The sequence below is a fragment of the Lodderomyces elongisporus genome, chromosome 1 (genome assembly GCF_030384665.1).
Source record: "Lodderomyces elongisporus chromosome 1, complete sequence".
In the NCBI taxonomy this organism is placed as follows: Eukaryota; Fungi; Ascomycota; class Pichiomycetes; order Serinales; family Debaryomycetaceae; genus Lodderomyces; species Lodderomyces elongisporus.
The window spans coordinates 1,652,150-1,664,069 of NC_083673.1; the positions used below are offsets into that span (position 1 = coordinate 1,652,150).

Consider the following 11,920-nt stretch of genomic DNA (forward strand, 5'->3'; position numbering starts at 1 on the left):
GAAAGAAAGGGAAAATTACGAAAGAAAAATGAATATAAAGGAAAGAAATAAATGTTTATCTTTGTTTCATCTTCCCTCATAGTCCACCGTTTTATCACATCTTATATTTAGTGTGTACTGCCATGTCCGTTAACGCTTTCCCATTGTGCAAAGACATACCAGCTATTACCACTATCACCTATCACCAAGCCTCTATATAGCCCTGCTTCTTGGCATTTAATAGTTGAAGAGTAGACTCCAAACGGTGCCATTGCTGTTCCTGAGTCGCCTCTAGTCAATTTAAAATACTTACCCAGGGGTGATTCGATAACAACCTTAAAATCACGCGCAATCTGTGCGCTGCGCGAATCAATGCCCTGGCTAGGGTATTGCTCGACCTCAAAAGTGTATGAGTTTTTAGTGACAAGCTTATTAGTTTGTGGCTTGATAATATAAAGGTCATGATTCTGACTTTGCACCGTAGGGTACCGTTGGACAAACTTGGTATCGAAAGATCGTCCCTCATGCATAAGTGGAATTACAATCGAAAGTTCATGAATATTATCAAAGTGCTTTTGAAGGCCCTTTGGACCAGCAAAAATTTGCAACACTCCAATGCTTTCTCCATGAGGTAAGATTGCTTTAATTTTGGCCATTCGTTTGTGGTTAACCCATTTCACCTGGCACAAAGTTAAATCATTGGTCGTTACCTTTGAAGTTTTGATCAAGGTGAACAACTCAACATCTTTTGGCACATAGAGCTCCAACTCAAATACTTCCAAGGCATTCAATCTAGTTAAAGCATTATTGAAATTGGCGAATTGAAGACGGTTCTTGTAGAAACCCGAATACGTTCTAGGCAAATAAAATGCAATACTTGGATCGATCGGTGGCGTCACATGCTGCAAATCTATGATAGATGGTATATGAGTAGAAACAAGACTTAGTGGCTCGGCCATGAAGTAGAATTCATTATATTGGCCCGTACTCTCTTGTAAGTTGCAAACCAGTGGGTTTACAAAGTTGAAAATATCAATGAGCCTAAATGAATCGTGGACTAGTACTGAAAGCCAACTGTGGTTTATCACGTATTGTTCATTATGATAAAACTCGTTCGGTTTTTTCCAAAAACCTAGCACCACTTCCGATGGTATTCTTAGTGCATCAAGTATCTTTTTGAAAATATAATTGATTTGGAAGATTGAAGCTTCTCCCTTCAGTTGTACCTCGCTCAATTTTGGTTTTGTTTGCAGAATTGCCGATGACTCCTCTACTATGCGAATTTTTGCTAAATGATGTAATACGCATCTAACTTTATCCAATGTTGAAGAATGGAACTTGATGGAAACATCAGAAATAAAGTCATTAAGGTCATAAGTAATATCATAGTGCGAGGCAAACGATTCTACTTTTTTGTAGTTGATTGAATCCAAATCAATTTCCAATGCATCATTAATTGCGGTTTCATTGGTATTGATCTCGGAAATATACTCCAAAGGTTTAACAATCAAATTTCCTTCTTTGCGCGTTTCTCTTTTGGTTCTACCTTGCTTTTCACTCGAGGTCAACGAGTTCATCCTATTGAGGTCCATCTTGTAAGCAGCCCAATCTATCTCATCTTGTTGCTGCAACTTTCTTTCAATAGGGTTTAGTTGGTCTTGAGTAGATTTTCTGAGCATTTTTTTGAAAATATTTGAATTTTTCTTCTTCGATTCAAATACAGAGTCCATCACATTCAGCCTTAGCTCAAATGTCACATCTGCATCATTTTCTGCCTCTAAATCTTCAACATTATGTACATCCATATTTAACTCTTTCATGCGTGATTGGGTGCTTTGCAACTCTTTTTCGTATTTATGTCTCATAAATGAGCCAGCACTCGTGGCACTCATTTCAGACAAGTTCATCACATCACTTTGAAGAGATTTGATGGAATTTTTCAATTCCTCGTGCTGCAAATATAGTTGCTGGTACGTTTCTTCGCTTATATACCCTCTCTTGTCACCCTGGTTGCTTGAGATTTTGAAATCATCACCATCAAAGGGCATACGCATTTCCAAAGATTCACCCCTATAGTCTTTTGAATTCAACACAGAATCAACTTTGTGTCTAGGTGGGGGAGGTGGTGACGGCGATGGAGATGGCGAGGTTGATCGATTGCGATAAATAGCTTTCCCATTTAAATCGTCGCCAATTGTTGTCCTTTTTTGGAGTGGTGGTGGTGGCGGTGGTGAAGGAGGAGCAGGAGGAGAAGTATTAGATGGGTATGATGAGACATAGTGCTTTGGGCCAGGAGATATGGAGACATAGTCCATATCATCGCTAGGAATACTTGATAGTTTCTTGCTCAAATCGTCGCGTGATCTATTGTTCATTCTGACCATGTCGTCGCTTTGGGTATTGTACGAATCCAATGAAAACTCATCATTATATCTACCTGGCAGTGAGGTTTTGTTCAACCTACTAGGCGATGATGGTTTGGGTGCATCCTTATAAAGTTTTTGCTCAAAGGATCCATTCTTCAATTTTTGTAACTCGATTTCAAGTTGTGCTCTTTTCTTAGCAATTTCTTTGTACTCTTGTATGATTTCCTCTTCTTTTGGTATCCTCCTCAGGCTTGAATGTTTTTGTTTGTAAGATGGCGCAGGATTAGGTTCAACAACAGGTGCTGGGCTTTGTTGACGAAGAAGATCATCATAAGAGCGGGAGTTGTATGAATGGCCAGATTTGTTTTTCGAATTTGGTAAATTCTGTTGTGAGTGCGTATGCCGCGACTGAGGTGTTGTTGATCCATATTGTTCGTACACTTGATATCCTGGACTTTTCAGCTTAATGATACGACTATCGGAATTATAGTTTGGAGTTTTGTACATTTCTTGTTTTGTATTTGCTTTAGAATAACCATAATCATAATCATAATCATAGTCATAGTCATGTAGTTGCGACGTCGATTTCGAGATTGCGTTCCTTTGCGAGGGACTTGCATACTGAAAACTATTGTTTGTGATGGGATATTGCAGTGGTGATTTCAATTGATTGCCTGCTCGAGAGTAAGAAGGAGTACCACTCCCGCTCCTATTATTGGTGTCATTCTTCACTGGCGTGGTTACTAACGAGGATGATGATGCACCGGCACCTGGAACCGCGTTTGTTCTGGCAAAGTTGCCTTGGTCGAGGATTTGTACATAATCTTTGGGAAATATACCTTCCGCTCCATTGCGTCGTAACTTTCCACTCCACCAGCTCTCATCTACTATTGAGTAAACATCAACAAGCTCCTTTTCCATAAACCCCAAATCACCTGGCTCTTCTCCTGCCCAAGAGACAACGGTTTTGACCTTAAACGGTAATGGTGGCAATGACATTAGACAAATTATAGATAAAATGCTATCGATCGAAAACTTAACAACAAAAGGATATTTCTATAAGAACTCAAACTGGATGGGGATAAAATAAAAAGTGGAAAAAGGTGAAAATAAAAATTGATTATAATGACAAAGAATGATAATAATAATGATAATGCTGTGATGGGAAAGAAGATGCTCTATGTATATGTATGTCAAATCTGACCAAAAGATCAAGTTGAAAACGAAAAAAATAAAATAAAACAAATGATATATAGCAAAACAGCAAAAAAAGCAGAAAAGCAGGAAAGCAGAAAAGCAAAAAAAGAATTCCTAAAAAAAAATCAAATGGAATATGCCAAAATGTTGTTTCAATGCCAAAATGAGTTGTTGAAGTCAAAGTATAGCAATTGCTCTTGCAAATTGAACACTTTCAATGAGACAAAAACTTAATAATGGGGTCTAGTAAGGCTAGAGACTTGCTAGGTTAAGATACTTTAATAATAAAAATATCGAAGAAGCCCCATCTACCCACCTGTCGTTCCTTTTAGATTCTAAAAAGCTTTCGAGGCAAGAAAAAAAAAAGAAAACAAAATTGAGAGATCGAGACACAATTACCATGTTTGGGTTGAGTGTAAACAAAAGAAGTTGTAACTTTGGTTTGTGTAACGTTATGGCTACGCCGCACATATAGCGGCTATATTAGATCTCTGAGATATTTTGGTTACTTTTGTTCCTTTAATTTCATAATGTTTACTGTGAGAGATAAAAGTCTTTATAAGTAAAAAAAAAAAAAAACAGAAATAGAAAATTAAAATTAAAATTATAGTTCAAAAACGAAAAAAAAAAAAAAAATTTAAAAAAATTACGTCACAGCATATTAATTACGACATTTCAATTACGCCAATCTACAAAAATTATTTCCCGTCTCATCAACCTAACTAAGCCCTCCAGTATTGTGCCAAACTGTGCAACCTATCAATTACCACGGGTAGGAATGCATTGACACTATCGTTGATTAAGTTTTGGAAATGCAAAATCGCCTCCTCTTCGGTCATTTGCAAGCAGAATTTTTCTTGCACTTTGCTGATAACTCTTGATGGGTCGACTGTTATATCTGGAATATTAGCATCCAACATCAACTGGAATAAATTGAGTATTAAATTGCTGTTTTTCCTCAATGCTGAATATGTAATGAAACAATAGCTTTTGAAAATGTTATAGTTTTCATGATTCAAACCACCCATTCCATCAATTACCTGGATTGGCAACTTCATCAAGGGCGGAAATGGCTTTGGGTCTCTCCCAAGGATGTACCCAAAGTCTGCATGCCAGAATTTCCCATTTGGTGAAAGTAATAAATTGTCCAAATGTCGATCTCCTACACCAAGTATATACGTTATAACACAATATCCTGCACACGATTTCACGTAGTTATCCATCAACGCGGGTGAAACACCCAAGTCAGATACGACAGTTTGTATAGAGTTGCGGCTGGCTGCAGCATTGTTTCCCAAATTGGAAAGGCCCGATGTTGAAGATATAACGGAATGTAAGACACTTTTCGAGACAGGCTCAACAGGTTGCTTTTCCCGACTATGGAGCCGAAGATAGTTTAAAATTCCATTACCACTTGCATTTTGTTGTACCGAGGTCTCAGTGGTATTCATAGCTTCGGATATTGTTACCGTCATTTGACTATTTTTGGACAAAATCGAATCCAAAGTTTCATTAGGAACAAACTGTATCAAGCCTGCAACGGGACTAGTTGCTAAAATTTTATATGGCGTGAGTTTCAAATCTAGATTCTCATTCTTGAGCAACTGATCCATTAAATTGATTATTTGGATAACTAATTGGTCTTGTCGTAAATCGTCGCCAATCTTGAACATGAGTGGGTATTTACCATGCTTGTTTGTCTTTTTCCCAAACACTTGAGAGGAATGATGGGTTTTTTTGCCTTCGAGTGTTTTGAGTGTAATCTTCAATGGGGCCAAGGATGATTTGAAAACAGAAGACTCTTGTGGATAACAACCGCAAACAATCACTGATGGGTCTAATGGAAGTGGAAATGGCTCAGGAAACTTTAGCAACTCATTGGACGATGCCGACAAGTAGTCTCGCAAAAACTCTACTTTGCGCATTGTTGCTTCATTCTTTTTAAATGTTTTTCGCAAAAGCTCAACCAAGTTTGTGAGTTTTTTAATGAACCATATTTGTCTTTTAAGATGTTTATAATAAGGAAGTTTGTTCTCGTGACAATAAAGTTTCAAAGATTCAATGTATTTATTTAAAACAAATGCATAAATGTTATTGTTCTTGTTCTTGCTGTTAGATGATGTAGGCGTATTCAAAGGAGCATTTAAGTTGGTCAGAAACACTTGTTTGTTAAGATAATCCTCATTCTCTACTTTGACATACCAATAAAAAAAGTTCCCTAAACTTTCATTCTTCACAGCTGATTCAATAAGGAAATCTGCAAGTGGAAGGTTTAAGGACTGGGAATCATTCTCCTCATCACTACTAAACTGCTCTCTATACATCAAAGCCTCGTACTTAAGTGCTTGGACAAGTTGCAAAAGATATAGCATCAACTCTTCGCTACTTGCTTTTCGTAGCCTCTCCACTGCTAACTTTCTTAGATAAGACACATGATTAAATACCTTTCTAAACCGTGCTTCTTCGTCTTTGAGCTTGTAATCATTTCTCAATTCCGCTGCTTCCGATAGCATACCCTGTGTCAATGTATATGGATTGAAATAGTTATCGAGTAATTCCAAAGCATCTCCAACTTGTAATTTATCAACATTCCAATAAAGTGGTAAAATCTCCTTAAAAGTATGGTTCAATTCATAATCATTCTCCCAATTGATGGATTTCAAAAACTTGGGCAAGAAGGATTTTGACGCTGATGCGTTGGAACTAGACTCCAATGAGTTATTCTTGCTGAAATAGTAACGGAACCGCCATAAAAGATTCTTCTCATTGTCGGAAAGTTCCGAGTTCGACGGCTTCAACAAAATTTTGTGAAGCTCGTCTCTTAATTGTGGGGTCGGTTTCAAATCTTTATCAATTATCGAATTATTATTGATGTTTCTTTCAAGTTTGTGAAATTTAAGCTCAATTGGGTCTAGCATATTAGTTGCGCTGGCAGAAGCTATAGCAGCAATTGGAGTAGAGTTGGTGGCAATCGTGGCAGCAGCAGTGGTATCATAACCAGGAAGAATAGCATTATTGGTAGTAGTGGCAATATCATTGGCATTAGAATTAAAATTGTTGTTATTCAGCAAAAATTTAGCCGTAACATCAAAATCGGGGTCATATATTTTCATCAATTTCGGATTAACGCTCGACATTGGTATGTCAATAGAGTTAATTATTTTGCTCCCTGGGGCAGTCGCGGCTGCAGTGGCACCCACTCCGGTTTCCAGTGTATTCAACTGCTGTAAGGTAGGGACGTTATAAGTGATGTCAGAATACACAAACGGAAACTCGAGGTTGGGCATCTCAATATATAGGTAGTAATTGTGGTCCTTGTTCACATCCTTTGATGCACTAACTTGTGGTAGAGCAAGTTTATCCAACCAGCTTATTCTCGGGTACTCTCCATTTTCATATTTGATCAAATTCTTTTCTATGTCTGTCAATCCCGAGGAGTCTGTGTAATCCAACTTGTCCCGGACATCTTCAATATCTACCCCGTTCCCGTGTTTTGTATACACGGGTATCTTTTGCGATCCAGTCCTTAAAGTGGATGTTCTCGTATTAAACAAGCTTATATACCCTACACCAAACACTTCCGGTTTGGTCTCAACAATCTCCAATAATGTGAATTTCAAGTACGAATCTAAATAAACCTGATTATAACTAATCATTAGTTTAAGGTATTGATTCCATAGTCGACGCTTATTGTTAAATGCACGATATGAGGTTTGGACGGGTGTACTCAACGGGTTGTTATTCTTGCCATCAAACAACTCCACCTGAACAAATAAATCCGAGTTTCGATATATTTTCGATAGATTTTTAAACACTTTGGGGTCTTCTAGTTTTTCAGACATGGTGGCGAGCTGCGGATGTGGGTTAGTGCATTCTAGATAACATATTTTGACCATTATGGGTTGTTTGAGATCTCGTGTAAGTCCAAAGGTTGCAATTGATCGCGTTTTGGCATCGCTCAAGCCTGTATCCAACGATTTAACTTCAGTCATTAAAAAGGAAAGCCAAAATACTTTTTTGCTAATACTACTGTTAATCTTGCTGTTGTTGTGATGTGGCGTTTTGATTTGAGGGGTTAAAGAATAAGACACTTGTGTTGCAACTTCAATTAAAGACATAGAAAGAATTAAATTAAGCGCGCCTCAATTTGGAAAGAACAAAATGCATTAGTAGTTCCAATAACTTGATATATGCCAAGACGTCAAAATGCTGAAAAACACTACCTATCTAGATACGACATATATACATATACATACACATATACATATATATATATATATATATATATATATATATATGCATATAGATGTATATAACAATGAATGTCTAGTCTATTTCATTCTATTTTTATATCTATATATATCTATAAAATATGGCCCGTCTAGTAGCCACTTGCTCACCTATTTTGACCAAAAAATGAGTACTTTTGTCCCTTGCTTGACGTGTTGTGAGAAAACAGTGCCGGCTTAAGTTTCCCGTTTGATGAAGCATCATCGCTATCACTATCTGTGTCAGTATCAAAGTTGTAGAACACAGGTCGCTTTTTATTTGCCAAATATCGTGCGTTATCTTCTGCATTGGCTATTGATGTGGATTTGGCGGTGAGTTTAGGTTGAGTAAACTGAGAACCTGGTTCAGTGCGAACTTGTCCTGTAGATGATGAGTCTCTATTGAATTTCAATGAAAACGACCTTTCCTCGTTGCTCTTGTCTCTTTTGCTGCCTCCGAAACTGTTACCACTACTATTGTTGTGGTTGTTGTTGCTAGTACCGTTGTTAATACTATCGCTGCTACTGATGTTACTGCTGTCACTGCCTCCGCTATTACTGCTTCCGCTGCCATAAGTAACGTATCTTTCTCTGGGAATTTTGTTCTTTTTACCATCATCATCATCATCATCGTCATCATCGTAATAATAATCTTCATCAGCATCTTCATCTTCTCCTTCACTTTGATCATCATCTGCTTCGTTTCCATCCTTTTCATTATCTGGAGTTGCTCCTTCTGCTGTGCTGGTGCTGTTGTTGTTGTTATTATTATCATTATTATTGTTATTGTTATTACTATTATTGTTGTTGCTGGTTCTTGAAAATATATTGGGGATGCTTTGCTGAGAACGTTTTTTGTAAGATAGTAACAAGGGATTATTTGTTGGTTTCTTATTAAGCGACCTGGCTCTGTTCAATGTATCAATAGGTGATGCCCTCATGGCACTCGTATTAGCCGCAGCTGCGGCTGCAATTGTAGCTGCGGTAGGTGGAGGTGGCTGTGATGAAGAGTTATCACCACTGCCACTGCCACTACCACTGCCATTGCCATTGCCATTGCCCTCCAGTGACTCATCAATAATATCCAACTCGTCAAAACTGTGATCTGCTGTTGAGTCGATAGACATGTCCGACTCGTTAGACCTCACACGATTAATAACCTGCGGGAAATATGAGTCCTTCGTCTGCGGTGCAACAAAAACTGATGAGTTTGGGTTGGAGCTCGACCTGTGTCTATTCTGTAAATGAGCCACATATTTGGGCAAATCAGTGTGTGAACTCTCTGTGGACGATACTTGACTTGGACTATGATTATGGCTGCTGTTATGGGCAAATGCTTGTTGGAGGTTGACTTGCGAATTCATCCTTGAGTTGATCTTGTGAATGGGTATTTCCGAGGTATGCGAATATTTCAATTTCAAAGGCTGTATCGAGTCATTACTCATAATCTTGGACAAATCAATAACTGAGTTATTTCTTGTTGGTGCAGAATTGGGTGAGACATCGGGACTGATTTGGCGCGAGGGTGGGTTGGTGATTGCAAAATCTCGTTTGAATGCCTCGTCATTCATCATTTTTGCCTTGAACTCAGCCTTAATTTTGTAATGTTTTTCATTAGGTTTCCAATTTTTGGCAGCTGGACAGAGATAGCTGGTAACAGTTGGTCTTCCATTGGCGTTTTTGGACGCCGAAGTAGACTCGATTTTGAACGAGGCTCTGGGTTTATTCTCGTCTCGCATTTGGTTTTCATGTGGTTTCTCGATAAGGTCATTTTTTTTGATGAAATTCGTTTTGTAATATACAACCTCTGTTTCCAAGTTTAGGTGGGCATCAACGCCTTCCTTTTCTGCCAAGCCCAAAGCATCCTTTTCCATTCGCCAGCAATAGTGTTCGGGATCATAGTCATCTTGCTGCTTTTCGAATTCCTCTTTCTTGACTCGTCTAGCAAAATTAAGTGCTGCATCTGGTATTTCCTCAAATACGGGATGGTTTAAAAAGCAGGACATAAAGTTGTTGATGAGGTAACCGTGTGACACGACAATGATGATGTCCTTATTCTTTATATATGTTGGTTTATCGTAAGTAGCTAGTAGTTTTTGGAAATACTCTTTACATCGCAGTTGGTACTCCTTATAAGTCAAGTCTGGTCCATTGTACTGCCCCAATGTAATCATGGGACGGAAATTTGAGCATGCATTTTTATTCTTTAATGATTTCATGTTTGGTGTGTACATGTTGTAAGCGTCATTTGAGTCAACAAAGGGGGGCTTGTGTTTCATATTCTCATGGATCCACTCGGATAATGCGAAATCGCCCAATAACTGGAACCTAACCTTGTAATTGGGAAACTTTTCGCTAAACTTGGCTTTGAGTTCAGTTATGAGGAGGTCTGCAGTTTGACAGCACCGCAAGTAAGGGCTAAAATGGATAAATACGTTTTTTCGCAAGGATGATTCCTTATCGGTAAAAGTATCTGTTGTGTCGCAAATATCGTCCACCACGTGTTTGATCTGATCGACTGCAGATGAAGTCAAAGGTGGGTCATACGGCTGGTACTCTTGTTCTGATATGGGTTTCGCCAGCTGGTCTTTTTGGAGCGCGTGATCTATTCGCTGTGCATGGCGTAGGAAATATAACTCGCTCATATTTTATTTTATTTGTATGTTTTTTTTTTGAGAAAAACTTTGGTTTTGAAGGGTTAATTGTAAGTTTTGTTTTGTTTTGGAATTGAAATTGGAATTGGCCTTGCTTGCTAAACTATATTGTACATTCACACAAAAATTTCCCAGTCACACTCTATTGGTGCATTTCAATTAATTAGGAGTAGCAGAAAATGAAATGAGGTAACAATCTGCAATGGAGGGAGGAGGGGGGGCTAAGAAAGGAAGAAAAAAGAATTTACTGTCTTAATTTCAAATGTAATAGACTAGTAACACGCGTTATTGTATTTCGTAATGCAGTTGTTGTTGTTGTTGTTGTTGTTGTTGGTCGTGGTGGTGGTGGTGGTGGTATTGACGGTGGTTACAATAAACGTTATTCCTTAAATTTTCTTCTTAATGATAGTTGCTTCCCTTTCTGTTATTTCGTGAGAAACTTATGGCAACGTGATGAAGTGATTCTTCGCGATAAAAATCAGGTACTGTCGCCAAAATGCTTGTTCTTGTTTCTTTTTGTTTTTTTGTTTTTTCTTTTTTTTTTCGAAATGAAAATGAAATGCTTGTACTTTGACTGGTAATTCAGAGTAACTTATCCTTGAATTAATTGTCGTTTGTCTATTATTTATATCAACAAATATTTTATGTTTGTAAAGAAAAATGAGAAGCGGTAGAAGTAAATAATGGAGGTGGAGGTGGAGGTTTGAATTTGGGTTTGGGTTCAGGTATAGAATCAGGTTTTAGGAGGAGTAAGACTAGGAGGATTAGGATATGTCGTTGAGATGGGAAATACCCAGTGTACTTGAGAGCGGGAGTTTGGAGTTTGTTAAAGGTCATAGCTTTGTTCCTCAATATAGCACAAAATTGCCATCACACAATAAAAATTCAATGTTCCACTATAATAGGAAAGTACATTTATGTCAACGGCAACAAAACGAAGGAAGGAAAAAAAAAATAAAAAAAAAGACGGTATTCCCATCATCAACAACAGCACTACAAACAATTTCGATATGCAAACATTGAGGAGGAAGAAGAAGAAACGAAAAAGAATAAAGAAGATGCTGACATAGTTTTTGGTGATGAAGAAGACAGTAGGAAAAAAAACAAAGACAAAAACAAAACCAACGTCTGTCCTGTCTTCTGCCGAAAACCACACGCACACACACACTCCTTCTCTTTCTCTACTTATTTTTTCCTTATTTCTTCGGCTGTTTTTTCTTTTATATAAATAATTTTTAATTTCTGGCTTATTTCATATACAATAGAAGGAACAACAAAATAATAAAAAAAATAAAAATATATAAAAAAAAAACCGACTGATCTTCATGTAGGATTACTACTTCACTCACCATGCAAATTCTACTGGTACTGAGTGTATTTGATTCAAACTAGAATGAACTACATCTTGTGCCTTTAGAAAAATGTTGTTTAAGTCCACGAAAGTAATGAAAGACAG

At 37.7% G+C, this 11,920-nt stretch overlaps 3 protein-coding genes across 3 annotated transcripts; all 3 read right to left on the minus strand. All coding sequences in view use genetic code 12, as the record gives it.

Moving 5' to 3' along the window:
* Positions 1-107: 107 nt before the first annotated feature.
* On the minus strand, positions 108-3,344 carry PVL30_000587 (uncharacterized protein; the record flags this gene model as incomplete). Its single annotated transcript, XM_001528033.2, has 1 exon — positions 108-3,344. The coding sequence occupies one exon, from the start codon at positions 3,342-3,344 to the stop codon at positions 108-110; it is 3,237 nt and encodes a 1,078-aa protein (XP_001528083.2).
* Positions 3,345-4,264: 920 nt separating this feature from the next.
* On the minus strand, positions 4,265-7,534 carry VPS34 (Phosphatidylinositol (PI) 3-kinase; the record flags this gene model as incomplete). The annotated part of the gene is made up of 1 exon (XM_001528034.2): positions 4,265-7,534. One exon carries the CDS (start codon positions 7,532-7,534, stop codon positions 4,265-4,267), a length of 3,270 nt encoding a protein of 1,089 aa, XP_001528084.2.
* Positions 7,535-7,938: 404 nt separating this feature from the next.
* Positions 7,939-10,455, minus strand: PVL30_000589 (uncharacterized protein; the record flags this gene model as incomplete). Its single annotated transcript, XM_001528035.2, has 1 exon — positions 7,939-10,455. The coding sequence occupies one exon, from the start codon at positions 10,453-10,455 to the stop codon at positions 7,939-7,941; it is 2,517 nt and encodes an 838-aa protein (XP_001528085.2).
* Between the last annotated feature and the right edge of the window lie 1,465 nt (positions 10,456-11,920).